At 48.0% G+C, this 19,299-nt stretch overlaps 1 protein-coding gene across 3 annotated transcripts in view; it reads left to right on the top strand.

Moving 5' to 3' along the window:
* The window catches only part of MYO18B (myosin XVIIIB), a 230,676-nt gene extending 212,795 nt beyond the window's left edge, over positions 1–17,881 (top strand). For all 3 annotated transcript variants that reach the window (XM_087423619.1, XM_087423618.1, XM_087423617.1), the window contains one exon: positions 16,614–17,881. In XM_087423619.1, the coding sequence (XP_087279745.1) occupies positions 16,614–17,850 (1,237 nt within the window). In that variant the 3' untranslated portion in view covers positions 17,851–17,881. The remainder of the gene's footprint in view (positions 1–16,613) is intronic.
* Positions 17,882–19,299: the final 1,418 nt, after the last annotated feature.

Genomic DNA, 19,299 nt, shown 5'->3' with positions numbered 1-19,299 from the left:
GGGATCTCTTCCCACTTCCTGCTTGTCCAAACAGCCCATCAGGCTTTCCAGGAGGGTCGAAGCCCCATTTCACTCTAGATCCCCATCCCCACGCCCAACAGAACCCCAGCCTTGGTCACTCACACAGTTCTGCGGGATCCATGTGCTGACAGGCGTTAAGTGATCCAACTGTACAGACTCGTAACATCTTGTCTTGTCACTGGTCAGTCGCTTCTCTCATTTTACTGGACAATTTACTCAGTTCTTTCAATTTACTGGACAATTGTTCCAAACCATCCTGACTTTCCTCCAGCCCGTATCCCTCACTCTAAAGAGACACTCTAAATTCCTGGTTCATTCAAAGAAAAAAATCATGTCCTCAACTTCTGTGGTGTCTATAAATCCATCTCCATCTGCTGCCATCTTCCCTCTGGTCTCAGAAGGTGACATCGGTCCTGTCTGAGTCTAATTCGTACTCCTCTCCCTCGTCTCCCATACAGCGCTCCCATCTACCCAGTGTCCCCTCTCACTCCTGTATCCTTAACTTCCCCCATTTCAGCTCTTCCTCCGCAGGCTATTAACACCTTCAGGGCTTCCCCATCCTAGCTGTATCGTTGCTCGTCACCCTGCAGTGCTGTTCAGTTATGCCTCCTCCTTCTCTTCGGAGCCAAGCTTCTCCAGTGTGGGGTCCACGTGCACCATCTTCACTTAACATTTTATTCCTCAATTTCCTACAGCCCAGAGCCTGCCCCCTCGCTCCACTGAAACTTTTCTCCCCATGTCAGCAGCTTCCAATGGGATAAACCAGGGGACACTATCCAGTCTTCATCTTTTTCTGGATTTCTCCCCTGCGTTGGCAAATCAAACACTTCTTGGAACTCTCTGTTTGCTTGGCTTGTAGATGTTTCTGCTCCTTGGCGCTGCTCAGACTTCTCTATTTTGGTCTCTTCCTTCCTACTCCAGCCCCCAAATGCTGGGGTTCTCAGGATGCTGCCCTCACCTGGCTGTTTTTCTCTCCACCTGATCCCAGGCAATCCTCTTATGATTTTCACTCCCCCACTAAAAGCAGATGACCCCCGAGACTAGACCTCCAACTCTCATGTTCTCCCAAGTATTAAACTTATATATCGTATCTCGTTGCCTGCACTAAGAAGATTGCCAACTGGATGTGTCCCTGGTGTCTTAACTCAGCATATGCAAGAGGAGACTCCTCCCTCCCCACCCACCTATGTTATCAGAATCATTGTGTGGTTCTATCATCCATAAAGCTTCCCAAACTGGAGCCCTTAAGTCGCCTTAGACTATCATCCCTCTCTCTCATCGCCATATTCAGCTGATCCCTAAATCTTGTTTATTCTTCCCCCCTTCAAGCAAACACTCTTGACTCTTTCTATGTCTCTCCATCTCCACTGCCAACACCTTTAAGTCAGGCTACCATCATTTCTCTCCTAGATTCCGGCAAAGAGCTTCCAACACCACCATCCTTTAGTCTATCCTCTCCACTTCAGCCAGTATGATCTCTCTAAAAAGAAAATCTGGTTTCAGTGGTTTCCCATCACCTACAGCAGGGGTCAGCAAATACTACCCACAGCCCAAATCTGGCCCTCGACCTGTTTTTGTAAATAAAGTTTTATTGGAACACAGCCATGCCCATATTTTAGTTTTTAATTTTACATATTGCCTATGGCTGTCTTTGCCCTATGATGGCAGAACTTAATAGTTGCAACAGAGATTGTATGGCCCCAAAGCCAAAAATAGTTGCCACCTGCCCTTTACAGAAAAACTTTGGTGATCCCTGCCCTATAAGATAGAACAGGATGGAATCCAAGCGCCTTAGCTGGCGTATGGTGCCCTCCATGATCTGGCTCTTGTCTGCCTCTCTGGTCTCATTTCCCTCCATCTCTTCTTCATACTTTGTGCCCCAAATGGTTTAGAGCTCTTCCTTATACACTGTGCTATTTCCCACCTTTGGTCCTCTGTCCATGATATGCCCTCTGCCTGGACACCTCCCCCATGTTTCTTCACCTGGCAAATTCTTAGTCATCCTTCAAGACTCGGATCATGTATCACCTGCCTCAGGAGCCTTCTCTGACTCCCTGGCTGGGTCAGGTGCCCCTCTGCCATGGTCCTACAGACCCCATATGTTCCCCTTCAATAGCACTTACCATATTATGTTGCAATCACCTGTTTGGGTGTCTATCTCCCTCATTAGGCTGTGAGCCCTTTAAGGACATAAACCTTATCTTTTCCTTCTTGTACCTCAGCACCTAGCACAGTGCCTGGCACATAATAGGTACTCAATAAATAAGGATTTAACAAATGAGTGACCAGTGGATGGTGGAGATGGCCTCTCACCAAGATGGTTAGAAGAAAGATGCTGATATCAAGAGCCAAGGGCGGATTTGCCAGACTGGTTCTTAGCAGCATGGAGCCAGTACTGACGGAATATAGTGCAGAAAACTGAAGGTCTGGGGCTCAGTTCCCCAGAGTACAGACCGAGGGCGGAGGCAGGTGGTGGGCACACTGTGAAACCAGATCTGCAAGGGGCCTTGAAGACACACTTAGGAGGTAGAGGAAAGACAACAGACTTTGCAGTCTGGTAGACCTGGTTTCTAATCCGAACTTACTAGCTGCCTGACTGTGAAGAAGTTACAGTCTCTGAGTCCCAATTCCTCCTCCACATTATATTCCCTTTGCAAGATTAAAGAAGTCATGGCTATAGAGTGGCTGGTGGAAGGTCTGGCACCAACTTAGTGTTTAATGAGCAAAAGCTCCCTTCTACCCTCCTCCCTCCATCCCAGGCCAGGCAGTGAAGCTCCGGGAGGCAGGGATGCTGAAGGAAGGATGAGGGAAAACTATAACTGGGTTATAATCTCACATTCCCGAGATCGTGGAAGTGGCTAGATTCACAGCAGAAAACCATGAGCACAACAGAGAATCTCTTGGCGATGAGAGTGGAGTTTCGGTGAACTCAGTTTTAAGTATGTTGATCTTACTGTGTTTGGGTACATCCAGATGGAACTGTCCAGAGGCTTTAAACTCTGGTCTGGATCCATGGGGATGCCAGGACTTCTCTGCTTGATGTAATGGTTAGGATTCTTTGAGGTGTAGGTGACATAAAACCCGACTCAACCTGGCTCGTACGCAAAGAAAAATGTATTATCTCATGCAGCTGGAAACCAAGGGTATATGTAGCTTCAGGCACTACTGGATCCAGGGACTTAAAAATGATCCTGGGGATTTGATCCCTCGCCAACCTCTCTGCTCTGCTTTCCTCTGTGTTGGCTCCTTTGTGAGGCAGCAAGATGGCGGCCAACAGCTCCAGGCTCATGCCTGCGCCACTCTGAGTCCAACAGTAAAGAGGGCATCTCTCCTCTCAGGAGTTCCGCAAAATTCCTGAGCCTGACTTTCACTGGCCCAAAGTGAGTCACTTGTCTGCACTGAATTAATCAGAACAGACAAGGGGAATGAAAGAGCCTCTTCCCTTAGGCTCAAGTTCATATTCTGACCTAGCTCTAAGAGAGAGAGTTATTCCCACCCAAACCACAGGCACACCGGGGGAGGAAGGGTTTTCCCAAAGGACAACAGAGTGGCTTACCTGAAGCAGGAGAATGATGCTGGGTAGGTTAAAAAAAATAAGCCAAGCAAGTGTTCTCCACCAAGAGGAAGGTTGAATTATGGGAGCAGATAAGATTATGTAGAAGGAGGAGAAGAAAGAGAGAGCTGGGAGTGGAGGGGAGGGGAGAGGAGAGGAGAGGGAGAGAGAGAGAGAAAACATTAGAGTGTTTGAGATCCCCATTTGGTAGCCTTGGGAAGTCCAAATAAAATTGTGTGTATCCTGGTCAGAGACTTTATTTATCCCTAAATGTCAATGACCGAACTATCTCCACATAATTAGTGACGCTGTGATTGGAATTTACTACCAAAAACGGCTCTCCACTGTTGCTGTTGGACTTGTACCATATTGCAATGTGAGCGTGGAGATTATTGTATAAATTATTCTCACTCACATAATCATCGTGATTTTAATTACTGTGTAATCTTCGCTAATTACTGTTGTATGTATCATTTGCTTTGGTGCCGATTTAACACAACTGCTTTTCGTTTGGCTAAAAGATGGCATTACAACTTTTCCTCTTTCCGGGGAAAATTTGCTTTCTGTAAACATTTGCAGCCCCAGACTCTTGGCTTGCAGTTATTAGTTTAAAAGATTTAGACCTCACCACCCTCCTTTCGTCCCTGTAGATTTTTATTTGGGATAAGGCTGGCTTGAATTAGTATAAAACTCTAAATTACAGGGTATTTAAAAAAATAAAGTTGTATTCCTTTCAAGGAAATGCAATTACTCTACTGCAGAAGTGAAGCCAAGGATGAGTCACGTGGGGCCTGCTTAAATGATTAGATAAGACCCGTTTGTAATTAGTTCATTAATTATGTAAATGTGAATGGATGGTACTTAGCATTAAAAACAGCTTGTTCTCAAAGTAGGTTAAGTATCCACCTCTAATCTTATGTCAATAGTACATTTATTTACTGGTCTCTGCATTCTTAGAACCAGAGCTCAGGGTCATTTTAATCCATCCTGAATATGCTTAATGGACGGGCCTCTCATGAGTATGGTTTTATGTCTTCCTAGAACAAAAGGTTTCTTTTCAGTTTTATCAGTATTAGGAAGATGAGTGGAAAAGATCTTGAAACTGAAAGTGTGGAAATATTCAATGCAAACACATTAATCATGGGCCCAAGGCCTGAGAAAGTATAACCAGAAGTCTGGCCCTGTCCAGGATTCATCTTGGGACCCACTTCCCTCTTGGACAGGTTTCCATGGAAAGAAGGGCTGTTTTCTATCTAGAATTCGGTCTTGGATGGTAGATCTGTAGATCTTATGGGAATTTTGAGGTTCACCTAGTTAGCAGCGACTTTATGTAAAATCGTTTGAGATTCATCATTGATGGTTCAGAACATTCTTTTAGAATCTGCGGTTCTCTAATGGAGCTAAATTTTTGTTAAGTAAACTTATTATTGAAATATACATACCAGAAAGTGCGTCTTTATGAAATTTTCAAAAATTGGTCAAACCTGGGAAATTACTACCAAAAATCAAAACCAGATGATTACTAGTCATGACCTTTTCCTTCCTCAAAGGTAACCACGATCGTGATTTCTAACACTGTAAATTAGATCTGCCTGTTTTTGAACTCTGTGTAAATAGAAGCATCTAGTAGTTCTCTTTGGTGTCTGGCTTCTGTTTTTCAATATCATGTTAATGAGATTCATCCACATTGTTGCATGCAGCAGTAACTCTCTTGTTTTCCTTGCTCTATAGTCCATAACAGTGGTTCTCAACTGGGGACAATTTTGCACCCCTATCCCTGCCAAAGGAGAGTTGGTAATGTCTGGAGACATTTTTGGTTGTCATAACGGAGGGAGAGAGGTGCTACTAGCATCTAGTATGTAGAAGCCAGGATGCTGCTAAGAGTCCTACAATGCACATGACAAGCCACAAAGAATTATCTGGTCCAAAATGTCAATTATGCCACCATTGAGAAACTCTGATCTATAATAGTCCATTGTGTGAATAAAAAATAATTATTTATACATTCCATTATTACCAAACACTTGGGTTGTTTCCAGGTTAACACTGTTATGAATAGTACCTGTGTGAACAATCTTGTACACATCTTTTGTTGTATAAATTTACAGATTTCTCTGTTGGGTATATACCTAGGAGTAAAATTGCGGGCTCATGAGTATATTTCCAACTTTAGTAAATACTGTCAAACGGTTGTACTGATTTACATTCCCACCAGCAGTGAATGAGTGTTCCAGTTGCTCTGCATCCTTGCCAACACTTGGTTTTGTCATTTTAAAAAATTTTAGCTATTCTAGTGGATATTAGTAGTGTCGTATTTTTGGTTTTAACTTGTGTGTTCCTGATAGATAAACCTTTCCATGTGCTTATATGGTCATTTGAATGTACTCTTTGGCGAAATGCCTGATGAAGTCTTTTGCCCGCTATTTTTTTCTTTGGGGTTGTCTGGCTCTTTTTTTATTGATTTATAGGAGTTCTTAATATATTCTAGATATGAGTCCTTTCTTAGGTATGTGGATCCACTCCCATCAGTGGCTTGCCTTTTTCACTTTCTTAATGGTTTATTTTGACAAACGGAAGTTCTTAATTTTAATGTAACCAAATTTATAATGTTTTTCCTTTATGGTTGGAGCTTTTCATATCCTATTGAGAATTATTTGCCTACTTCCAAATCATGAAAATATTCCCCTATGTTGTCTTACAAAAGCTGTGTTGATTTAACTTTTTATATCTAGATATACAGTTCATTGGGAATGATATTTATGGTCTGACATAGGGGTTAAGATTCATTGCCATATGGATAGACAATTGGCCTGGCCTCTTGTCATAAATCAAGTGATGAGAGAGAGAGAAATATAAATAGATGTCTATTTCTAGACTCTATTCTATTCCATTTTTCTATTTGTCCATCCTTGAACTGCTTTAATGTTGCCTTAATTAATATAACTTTATATAGTAAGTCTTGATATCTGGAAGTGTGTTAGTTCTTAGACTAGGTCTTCTTCCTCAAGATCAGCAAATGACTCTAGGGGAGATTTCCACGCCATGCTCGGTTCACCTCAGTGTACTTCCCTCTTTCCAGAATTTGGCCCTTCAAGTCCTGGCTGCTTTGGTGGCTCTCCAATGCCTTTAAATTTACATTTGGCTTTTCTGATGTTTCTAAGCAGGGATTTTCTCTGATACAAGCTAGCCTATCATACCTGGAAGCTGGATGCTGAGCTAGACTTTGCCACTCCCTTTGCTAAGTAAACATTTCTTCCTTAGTTTCCACGCCTAAGAAGCCATGAAAGCTCACTCTGTTTCCCTCCAGTTGTAACTTGGTGACTCTGCTTCTTACTCTAGACTGTAAGCTTCCTGAGTGCAAGAGTTATTCATCTCTGTATCAACAGCGTCTGGCATCATGGCACTCAATAAATGATTCTGGGTGGATGTAAGGAGGGATGGATGGATGGATAGTATCTATTCATTTAAACGTGCATTTTCATGAGGAACTGTGCACTTTTATGAATAAGTCTGAGGTTTTATATGGTGATTGCCGTTGCACATGCTCAGCTGAGGCAATGTCTATGCATGGAATGTGAAGGAATGCATTGAAAATTTATTTAAAATTTGTTACACCCACGTTGAATCCCTAATCAATTAGAGATCTTAATTACGTTACATACCCAGTTTTTTCTTTCAGAACATTGTGGAAATTGTATCAGAAGGTAGAAGACTGGAGTTGTAGAGACAGTGCTTTCGCCGTCTCATCAGAGTGTGGCCTAGGAAGTAGTCTTCCGCTCTGTTTTTTCCAGGTGTAGAATGAGGGGTTTGAACCGGATGGGGTCCCAGCTCCCTCTCAATTCTGATATTCTAGAAGTTGATAAAATTCTGTAGAAATGAAACCAGGCACTTGGCTTGGGTTTAGACACATGAGGAATTCACTCTAGATGGTACTGGAAGTTGGTTTTGAATCGATTGTTTTTAAGCCAAGAGAAGTGGCTCTGGCTGACTGATAAGTAGGGGAACTGGGGTCTGAATTAACCAGCCAGACGAGGCAGATGGAGACTTCTGTTCATTCCTTCTATATTTCCATGATCCCTCGTCTTTCTCCTCCTCCATTCCTTCATTCTTCCTGTTCCATGAACTTTCCTTGAGGTGCTCTTCTAGATACAGAGGATTCATAGAAGAAAAATATGGTCTAGTTCAGAACTAATGGTCTTGTTGTGAGTTATAAACAAGTAATGATGATAGAGTGATGGGGAAGCACAGGGGTTGTGTGAGCCAAAGGAGACCCCAGCCCAGGCTGGGAGGTGGGGAAAGCTTTCTGGAAGAGGCTACAGTTGGGCTGAGCATTGAAGGGTGAGTAAAAATGGTTGTTTTTTTTTTTTTTCTTTTTTTAGATATAGAACAATGGCTCCTCAGAATCATCTGTAAAGTGTCCCTTCCTCTCTCCCTTTCTTCTCCTCCTTTCTGTCTTCCTTTTTTTTTTTAACAACCAAGATGTCTGGCCACCATCAAATCTTTGAGCTTCCACCTTAATTGGACCAAGACTAGTGTTTTTTCTTCCAGACTTCATTTCTGCTTTGACCTCCTTCTCTACTTCTATTGATATCTAAACACATTTTTTCTGCTAAACACTGCGAAAAGAAGTTGAAAACATTATGACAGTTCTCCTTAAATAGTTTTGCATCTTTCTCCTAAGAAGAAGGACATTTCCTAACTATTGTACCACTACACACCTAAGAAAATCAACAAATCCATAATATCATCCAAGATCTCAACATTCATATTATCCCAATTGTCCTAAAATTGTCTTGTATCCCTGTATTTTTTAAAAGAAGGATCCTATTAAGGACATTCGTTGCATTCAATTGTTTTATTTCTTTAGTCTTTCTCTTTTAAAAAAAATTAATGGGTTTTATTTTTTTAGAGAAGTTTTATTACAGAAAATTTGAACAGAAACTACAGAGAACACCCGTATACCCCCTGTCCTCCCACACACAGTTTCCTCTATTATTAACATCTCCCAATAGTCTTTAGTCTCTTTTAAACTAGAATGGTCCCCTCGCCCCCACCATTGAATTTGATTTTTTTGTAAAGTTCCAGGGGTGATTCTGCTGGGCAATTCTGTTCAAAAACTACTGGTCCTGGGGCCGGCCACGTGGCGTAGCGGTTAAGTGCGTGCGCTCCGCTGCTGGCAGCCCAGGTTTGGATCCTGGGCGCGCACCGACGCACCACTTGTCAGGCCATGCTGTGGCGGCGTCCCACATAAAGTGGAGGGAGATCGGCGTGGATGTTAGCTCAGGGCCGGTCTTCCTCAGCAAAGAGAGGAGGATTGGCGTGGATGTTAGCTCAGGGCTGATCTTCCTCACAAAAATACAAAAAAACCCCACTACTGGTCCTAGTACCTGGAAGGCAGTAAGAACGTGTGGGTGAGGCAAAGCAAACTCTGCTGCCCCACGGAAGATACGTGGGCAGGTGTCCACTGAGGGCAGTTGAATGGATTGGTTTTAAAAGGTGTCAAGGACTCAGCACCCACTTGAGATCAGAGAGGACAGCAAACAAGGCTTAAGAGTTATCTTGTCTCATAAAAACATTATATGATAAGGAATATAGGATATTTACAGAGTCTGTCTCCTGACTCAAGTCTCCGCACCTTCAGGCCAGGAATAACCAGCTTAGGGACTGTCTGCTGCTCATGTCACCACCTCCTCTGCTTGCAGTCGAGCAAGCTCCCTTTGGTTATTCCACCCCATGGCTTCCTTCTTGCTTCGAGTCTTCCCTTTCAGCTGGGTGGCCGTTCTAAGGCTTGGTGTTCTGGCCTGTGAATTTAGATATCAGTCCTTGCTTGTCAAGGGTTTTGCAGAAACCATTGAATAAGCTAATAATCACCAGGAGGGATCTCCTTCTCCCACTTGGAGTGTCTTCCTCGACCCTCACCACCACCCAAACCCTACCCCTCTTCCAAAAGCCTGACTCAATGCCACCTCCTCCAGAAAGGCTGTGCACGCAGGCTCCAGCACCCGCTCTCTCCCTCGCCAGCCTCCTGCTGCACTTACAGTCCGTGGTTCACAGTTTACCTGAAACTTCTCGCACTGCTGACCCTTCTTCATGGGTTTATCCAGTCTCCACACCGACAGTGTGCTCTCTGGGAGGGGAAGGCAGCCCATCTTCTACTGCTGTGAGCTCAGCCTAATGTTGTAGATAGTCAGACAGAGGGGAGAGCCTTGGATCTGCTACTTCCTCAGCAAGCCACTTGCCTCTCAGAACCTCAGTTTCCTCATCTGTAAAATGGGACAATAAAGGGCAGTAGAGCATAGCGGTTAGGAGGCACGGGTCCCAGAATTGGACTCCTTGTTTTAAATCCATGTTCCCCCATTTATTATATGACAAAATACTCATCCTTTCTGAGCCTCCTTGTGAAGTGGGAAGATTACGGTAGAGTATCTGCTTTAGAGGACTGTGATGAGGGTAAACTTGAGTAACGTCTGCAAAGCCTAAAGGCACAATATATGGGAGCTCTTCTTATGCAGAATCCACCCACATCCTACAGGGGCTTAATAAATGTCTGATGTTCCCTAGCGCATCTTGCACAGTTTTGGGCACCATGTCAACTTTTATTACAGATGATCAATTATTGTGTTGGACTCGGTTATAAAACCTTCAGGCCATCTTAAAAGGACATCTGGTTTCCCATCCCAGGCCTCACCGGTGTTAAAGAACATTGATACATTTTTAATTTCCTCTTTGATTTCAGGGTGTAAATGAAGAATGGGGGTGACAGCTCGCCTTTGGGGATGATTCATGGCGTCATTAAATCTGCGTTGAGTTTCACGTGGCTGCGGTTGGCCCAGACTCAGACCTGGGAGTTGTGTGTTTTGCTGTGTGATTACGTCTCATGCCGTTGAATCCAGCATCTCCTTGACTTGGACCTCCCTTTTTTTGGTCATTATGTCTCAGTGGATTTTGGAAAATATATAGGTGTAGATGTGAGTTCAACTGGTTGAGGTTTCTACTTAGCTTTCTACCTGAAGGGTGTGTGATGGGGAAGGAAAAAGCATGAGTTTCAGGTCTGGTCCACCAGGGTCCACGTCCAGGCCCTGCCACCTAGCAGTGTGACCTTAAGAAAATGGCTTCTCACCAGTGAGCCTCAGTTTTGTCATCTGTAAGATGGAGTGATGATTCTGATCCTGATGAGATGATGTATACAATATACATACATATATAGGTGCATTTTTCATTCTTCCTCCAGTATTCATGGAGCATCTACTCCTGTGGTAGGCCCTGGAGATAAAATGATGGAGCCGCATTCGCAGGGCAGCCTGGCAGGGGAAGGGTGTGGTGCAGGCGGGAGACACATATCTCTAAGGCTAAGCAGACCACTTCAATGTCCGCGTCCTTTTCCTATGCTGCTCAGAACAGGATCATGCATAGGAATTGCTTACTTTCAAATATCTGCACTCAGTCCAGGGCCTTCTCCAGCCCTGATGGAAGGGGCCATTAAAGAAAAACGATCAAGAGAGCCGGCCCCGTGGCGTAGCGGTTAAGTGCGCGCGCTCCGCTGCTGGTGGCCCGGGTTCAGATCCCAGGCGCGCACCAACGCACCGCTTGTCAGGCCATGCTGAGGCAGTGTCCCATATAAAGTGGAGGAAGATGGGCACAGATGTTAGCCCAGGGCCACTCTTCCTTAGCAAAATAGGAGGATTGGCATGGATGTTAGCTCAGGGCTGATCTTCCTCACAAAAAAAAAAAAATAGAAAGAAAGAAAAACAATCAAACAGGCATTAAGGTCTTTAAACATCTATTTACTAGTAGCAATGTTTGGGGCGAGTAAGTAATATATGCAAGTTTAACAGCCCAGCCTTCGCCTTGCACAAAGAGCTGGGGGCAGCTAGAGGTAGAACTGTGCGATGCTCGTGGGCACTGACATACCTATGACATATGTCATCTCTACTGCCCCCCAAAACCCTGTGATATAGGGCATTATCGTCCCCACGCTCACAGCTGAGCATATTCAAGCTTCACAAGACACCTGGCTCGGAGGGAGCAGAGCCAGGATTTGCATCCAGGCCTGTCTGCTTCTGAACCCCATGTTCTTAGCCTCGCAGGTTAGAAGGAGTGGAACTTCCACTATTTCTGAATGTTCAGATCCTAGTTTACCTAGTAAGCCTTCATAAATTGAAACCACCAATATTTAGAGCATGTTCATATATATTCTCTATGTAAATTCACTTAATAAACATTTATTGAATGCCTACTATGTGGCAGGCACTGAAGCTTCACTCATTCATCTAACGCATACTTACTGAGGACCTACTATGTGCCAGGGGGCTTGAGATTCAGTCATTCGTTCCACATATGTTTCTTGAGCACCTACTGCATAGTAGGACACTGTTCTAGGATTGGGGTATAGTCGTGAATACAAGATAGAAAAATCCCTGCCTCCTGGAGCTCTTTTCTCCACTACGTTCTGAGGTTGACCTGGTCTCTCCCATTTTACAGCTGAGGAAGCTGAATCCAAGAGAAGTTAGGTGACTCTTCCAAGGCCACATGGCTAGTGAATGGCAGAAGCAGACTAGACTCCAAGTGACACATGCTATGTGGACGAGGTGATGTAGCCAATACTATGAATCCAGTATCACATCACAGGGCTCAGGGGAAGTTTCTAGAGAACGATGCTACTGGCTGTGGGGTCAACTAACCTGGGGTTGGAACCCCACCTCTGCCACTTCCACCTGTGTGTGTTGTAGAGGCTGCCCCGCCTTGCTGAGCCTGGAGGTGAGAATCCCTTACACCCAGGGTTGCCATGGAGATTATAAATGAACGTGGCGGTCAGCTCCGTGAGGACAGGATGCCCTCAGCTTGTTCTCCCTCGTATCCATGGCAGCCAGCACAGTGCTTGGGCAGTAGGTGCTCAGCCCAGTGTAGCTACTGTGGTGACCGTTGAGTTACAGGACCAGCCTGGCACCTTCGTGCCTGGATGCTCAAGGATGCCTGCTGGCTCCTCATGGTGGCAGGTATGCTAGAAGGATAGGCTAAGGGCAGGCAGTAGAAGTTGTTTCTGGAGTCTCTCCTTAGAGAATCACAGTGCCCCTGCCTAGCATTTGTCCAACCTGTCTCCCAGTGACTTGGAGAGCCTTCTATCCATCATCTCTCTCTCTCCATGGCCAAGGCTCTCGGAGGCAGGCACGGTGACATCTTGATTATCTGCCATCCATCCATCACGCGATGCCAATGGAGGGGAGTTCCATCTGAGTCAAGCTGTCCAGTGAGGACAGCCAAAAAAAAATGAGTCTTCCTGGGCCCTTGGATGAAGACAGCAAGATGTGTTTGAAATCTCCAAAGCCAGGACAGAAATGGAGAGGATTGTCCTGCCTCAGACACCAGAGCTGGGACCCTCACCCTGAAGCCTGCAACAGGGCATCTGAATTCAAAGTAGTTCCGAATTCTGAATTCTGCAGCCTCCAACAGAAAGGCTGCAATGAACTTCTCACTTTGAGTGGCAATGCAGATGGGAAATAGACTCTGCAGAGATGTGGGTGGATTTCTGAATGGTAAACCCAGGAGGCAGCACTCAGCCACGACTTCTTTCCTTCTCTCCTTCTCCCCCTCCGTCCCCCATCTCTCTTCCTCCCTCCTCACTATACCCCGCTCCCACTCCTCTCCACCCCTCACCCCAGGAGCCTATACTGCTTGGCTTGTTCCTATTTCAAACCCACCAGCTGAGGCTCCGAAGGCACCCGACCACTCCAGAAAGGTGGGACCCTACCCACTCCCAAGAGATCAGGCCCTTGGGCTCCTCGGCAAAGCTCAGTGAGCACCATCTGGTGACGGCCAGGCTGGGGCCTGAGTGGCTGTGCTGGGACGTTGGGGGTGCACACCTTGAGGAAGGTGCTGCTCCTGGTGGGCCTCGGGGAAGGCGGTCAGATCTCCCTCTGGTCTGGCAGAGCTGGGGCTCCTGATGGCGTGAGCCCAGCAGGCCTGTGCCCTGTGTGCCTGGACAGCAGCACTCACAGGCTGGGACCCCAGACGCCCACCCCTGGCTGCTGACGGCTTTGCGTGTGCCCCAGCCTGTCCTGCCTTTTGGTGGAAGATGAGGAGGGCAGACGCTCAGCTGCCAGCCTGCGCCCCCTCGGCCGCCCTCCTCACTATCCTCCCGGCCTCTGCCCTTTGCTCGCCCTCCTCCTTCCCCTCCTCCATCACCACGGGTCTCTCCTCTTCCTCTCCATCTCCACCAGCCGTTCTCACTTCAACTCCTCTCTCATTTGTCCTGCTTCCTCTTCCTCGTAGACTTGATTTCCAAGGTAGCCTTGATTCAATTCAACATTTACTGAGCAGCTACTGTCTGCTGGGCACAGTGCCAACTCAGAGATGCGAGTGGGCAAGATCTTGACAGCAGGGGCTGGAGGTCTGATGCCCTCACCTCCTCTCCTCCTGCCTTTTTTCATGCTTCCCCTCCTCCTCCCCTTCCTCCCCTCTTCCTCCTGCCCTTTCTCCTCCTCCTGTGACTTCTCTTCCCTCCCTTTCCTCCTGCCCTGTCTTGGCATCCACGGCCAGCACTGGAGGTGGGAGCTGTGGTGACCGGGATGGCAGAGTCCCAGGAGATTCGGCGACAGGAGCCCTTGACACCGCCATCCCCACGTGGCAGGCAGTGGATGAGACTGAGCGCCCAAGACACATTCATCATGCCCGCTTCCTTTCAGGGCCAAGACAGCACGGAAATGACTTCTGTCAGCTCCGCGGCAGCCCACTGCCCCTGGCAGCTCCAAGCTGTTTATTAAAAAAAAAAAAAAAAAAGAAAAAAAGAAAGGAGTGCGAATGCCATCTTGCCGAGTATTAAGGGAGCGATTCCAAAGTGATGAAGTTGACAAATACCCCTTCAGGTAATCACACAGGAGCACGCCGGCTCCCTTCCCAGCCCGTGTCCAGCTGTGAAGGAGATGGAAGGTGACAGCCAAGAAATGGGACAGGAGGCAGCAGCTCCAGGCAAATTGTGTGGCTTTTGTTTTAGCCCATGGGGGCCAGCCCTTCTTGGGAATGATGAGATGCAAGGTCACTGGCCCATTCATTCTTCTGTTCGTCGCTCTTGGAACTTCATCTGAGGCTTTCGTTCAGTCCAGCAGTGGGTTAGGCTCTGGAGAGTCAGAGATTATTGTTAGTAGTAATGATAATCATTAACTGTTAGTTATTAATGATTAATAGCCATTAATTATTCGTTATTAATTATTCATCATAACCATTAACCATTATTTGAGGAGCTGAGTGCCAGGCACTGTGCCCAGGGCTTTTTTTTCATTCCCGTGACTTCTCCATGAGGTCGGCTCGATGACTGGGTGTGGGAGGAGGTGGAAGGAGGACTTCAGAAAAAGGAACAGCAAATGCAAAGCCCAGAGGCAGGAAGGGCTTGGCCTGTCCTGGGAGCCCTCTGTGGCTAGGACAGAGTGAGCAAGAGGGCAACACGTAGGATAGGAGGCTGGGGGGGAGTAGGGAGCCTGACTCTGCAAGAGAAGGACTGAGGATGGTGAGGAGAGCAGGGGATGGAGGTAGCTCATGTACACCACTACTTCGACCCGGTGGTCTCCTCACCACCCCCACACCAGGACATTGGCCCTCTCCTGACCTAGGGAATAAGGAGAGGCAGATGAGCACACCACTCATGGAACCCTTTAACACAGCATTGCTGCCGTGGCAACCTCCCCCAGGTCCTGGGTCAGGAGAGGCTCCTGCCAGCCCTGGAAGAGAGAGGTTCATGGGATGGTCAAAGCTCTGGCTTCAGGAGCTCAGGAAGGCATAGTCTGGGTCCCGACCCATGTCCCTGGAAAAGACCCTGATCCCCTACTCTCTCTGCCCCCCCTCCCCTCTGGGCATCACCTCCAGGGGCCATAGGCTTGGTTTTCTTCCCGGATTCAAAGGCCCTTGGGGTCACTGTGGTCAGCTCTCTTCCTTCTAAGCTGTCCTGTGTGATCCGGAGGTGGGAATGGTGAGATCAAACTGTGGTGAGCAAGACACCTTCCTCAAAGTCTTGTGCCAGAATCCCAACCACCCTTTCTGTGTCAAAGGCTGAATCCCACAATTGTCCCTGTCGGTACAGTTGGTGTACCCAGACAGGGAATGGACCTCATGACCGGAAACCTGCGTGCACATCGCTCGCAGCCGTATCCAGGCCCGAGCCCCTGGCTTTGTCTACCATGCCAGAACTCTGCCTTCAGCACCCCTTCTGCTTTTTTATGAATTATAACTGTGCTGGTGGGCGGGAAGGGGGTCGTTTGTCTTAGAGGGAGGACAAATAGATTTTATTTATTAAGGAATGGTTGATGGACTCCAATCTCTCTCCTTTAAGCAATGCCTTTTATTTTACAGTCTATAATTTCGCCCTACTGCGAGGCTCCTATGTTTCCGAGGGAAAGTGTTTTTGGCTCAGCTGCTGAAAAATGCCTCTGAATCAACGCCAAGCCTGCTGTAGTCCCAGAATAGAAAGTGTCTGTCCTCTTGTGTATAACATTGGTTTCGAGTTGATTTCATGTAAATCTTTCCCTTTTAGGGGACCGTCTTTTACCCCCATCCCCACCCCATGAAACAGGGGTGTCCCGGAGCATCTCATGGAGACGCGTATTTGGGTCATTGACTCTCAGAAGCCCTGCTTAGTGGAGCTGTCCCCTGGTCTTGGCCCCAAATAAATAAATAACCTCCTGTGGATCCCCCTCGAGTCTTCAAGAAGGAAATTACTTATTTCACAGTAGGCTCTGGGATGATAGGTCCTATCATATCAGATATGATGCCTCATAAATCTAAGTCAGCCATCCTAGCTGTGGTTTTAATCTACTCAAACGTACTTAGCTGGGTTTAATTATAGACAGAAATTGCATTTCAGAAAGCAACAAGAAATCATTTACATGGCTTGAATTTGCGCATTAAATCACACGGTTCATTTGAGAGTGCGTTGGGATGGCATTTCCAAAGAAAAATAGTATTAATGCCCGTGCTTAGTGGCTCTCACACCAATTGCACAAATTGTATGAATTCACGATTTCTACTGACTGCATTTTTCTTCCTGGCGCAGGATGAACGAGGAGGTCGGGGATGCTGGGCAGCCCCAGCGGGCGGCAGCCGTGAGCGGAGCCCGGGATGTGCACAGCAAGATCTCGGGGGACAAGTCCATTTCTCCCCTCTCCCTCCACCGGCAAAAGTACTGTCATTTGGGGGATGGCGAAGAGTGTGGCGTCCAGAGAAAGCCCACGGAGAGATTAGGAGCTCCGTCTCCTCCCCCGGCTTCTCGGAGTGCAAACTCGTCCCCATCATCTAGGGAAAAGCTGCCGAGTCCTTCGGCAGCCCTGTCGGAGTTTGTGGAAGGACTCCGGAGGAAGAGAGCGCAGAGAGGCCAGGGGTCAGTGCTGGGCCTGGAGGACTGGCCCACTCTGCCCATTTACCAGACCACAGGGGCGTCCACGCTGAGGAGGGCCAGGGCGGGCAGTGGCAAAGGAGACCTCTCGCCGAGGTTGGGGGCAAAGTCACCCCTGGACGCAGAGGCCGCCGCTGGGACATCAGCTGGCCTCCTGCGGTCCGCTAGCCTGAAATGCATCTCTTCTGAGAGCGTGGAGGGCACCACCCTGCTGCCGGAGAAGGTGAAGACCCGGTTCAGTTCCTGCGAGTCCCTTTTAGAATCAGGGCCGGGCTCAGGGAGAAAAGCGAGATCCCCAACCACACCCAGGGACCCGTTCTTGTCGCCCACGCTGCGTCCTCGGAGGCGCTGTCTGGAGTCCTTGCTGGACGATGCGGGCTGTCCAGACCTCGGGAAGGAGCCGCTCGTCTTCCAGAACCGCCAGTTCGCCCACCTAATGGGGGAACCTCTGGGCAGTGACCCATTCAGCTGGAAGCTCCCAAGCCTTAACTATGAATGCAAGACCAAAGTGGATTTCGATGACTTCCTCCCGGCCATCCGGAAGCCCGAGACTCCTACGTCCTTGGCCGGAGCGGCCAAAGATGGGCAAGACAGGTCACAGCATCCAAGCGTCCACTTTGAGACAGAAGAGGCCGACCGGACCTTTCTCTCAGGGATCAAGACCATTTTGAAGAAGAGCCCGGAGTCCAAGGAGGACCCGGCTCACCTCTCCGACTCGTCCTCCTCCTCCAGCTCCATCGTGTCCTTCAAAAGCGCCGACAGCATCAAGTGTCGGCCGAGAATCCCGCGGCCGGAGGGTGACGGTGGTGAGCGAACGTCGCCCGAGAACAGAGAGCCGGGGGCAGGGAGGAAGGGCGAGGACGTCGAGAGCATAATGAAGAAATACCTGCAGAAGTAGGAACCAGCTCAGGTAAAAGCAACAAGCTGGGACCGTTCTTGGGGAAGGAAAACGAGACCACTCGCCAGGTCCAACAGCCTGGAGGAAACCAGTTGCTGCTCCGGCCTTTAATGCTGTGGGGATTTCTCTAGAGACGAGGGTTTGTAGAGGTTTTCGCTGAAATATTGTGTTGCTGGATGCAAAGCTTATCAGATGCCCTCTGCCAGGTGCCATGTATTTCTTTGCACTTTAAAATGTAGACCCATCGGAAAGCAAGAGGGTCGTGTGGGACACCGCTAAAGAAGGTGCCAGACTTTTACGGCTCCCTAACCTCTGTCTGTATTCTTTGCAGAGTGGAGGGGCTGGGTGGCGTTCTGTGCACACAGTGCTGGGAGATCCATGTGGGAGGGTCAGGCAGGGTAGAAGAGACCTTGAGGATAGTGGAGTCCAGCTCTTGCGTTAAATGTAGAGGGAGAAACTGAGGCCCGAGGCGGGGGAGGGGAAAGTGCGAAGGTCACAGAGCAGCAATGGGGGGAAGCAGTGTTTCTCTCTGCCTGCCCTCCTCCTCCCCGTCCCAATCCTGACCCTTCTCTGGAATAAAGTTTGGAAGAGGAATGCATTGCTAATAATGGCTGACACTTATTGAGTGTGTACATCAGGTGGTCCTTCTGTACCCAATGTAACCCCAAGAGGTGGGTGGTATTATTTACTCCCATTTTACAGGTTGGCAAACTGACAATCAAAGAGGCTAAGTCACTCGTACAGAATCACCCAGGCAGAACCGGGATTGGAAACTCCAGAATCCCCGCTGGTGTCTGGAACACTTTTCCTTAGGGACGTCTTCCAGGCATCTTCGTGAGTGAACGTAGAGCGGCGTTGAGGGAGCTGGCTCTTTAAAGAGGTTGCCTCCACCGACCTCCCCAATTGGGGTAGACCTGAGAACCCTAAATCTAAAGAGGTGTTGGAACTCACGGACTCCAACCTCACTGTTGCACAAATGAGGGGACCTCAAGGTCACAGTCACCCAGTGGGTCTGCCATCAGCCCAGCCATCCTGACTCCCAGTTCATGGCTTTCTGCCCTGAGGCAGGGCTGGCCCCTGACAACCCCTCGTAGAGCGTGTTTAAAACCTTAGGGCCCGAGCATACCACTTCATGGCTCCCAGCTGAAAGGGAAAGCCCCTTAGGGGAGGCTGGGCGTCAGGTGCAGACACAAGGTGAACCCACAGCCCAGTAATAGCCCACGACCTTCATAAATCTCCCCATGACTGAATCTCAGAACTCGCAGCGGCTCCAGGCCCGGGGGTGGAACAGTCTCACGCGGGTGTCCACACCAGGCCTCAGCCCCCCACCCCTCCTTCCAAGGGCCCCCTAGACCAAGACAAGCCGCACGTCCTCCACTTCTAGAGACCTGCTCCTTCGAGAGGCACCCTCAGCCCATCAAAAAGCCATCGCCCCTCCCTGGAGAAGGG

This window comes from Ceratotherium simum, chromosome 35 (assembly GCF_057802395.1).
Source record: "Ceratotherium simum simum isolate JZ-2026a chromosome 35, ASM5780239v1, whole genome shotgun sequence".
NCBI classification, from domain to species: domain Eukaryota; kingdom Metazoa; phylum Chordata; class Mammalia; order Perissodactyla; family Rhinocerotidae; genus Ceratotherium; species Ceratotherium simum.
This window is presented reverse-complemented; position numbering and strand designations above follow the sequence as displayed.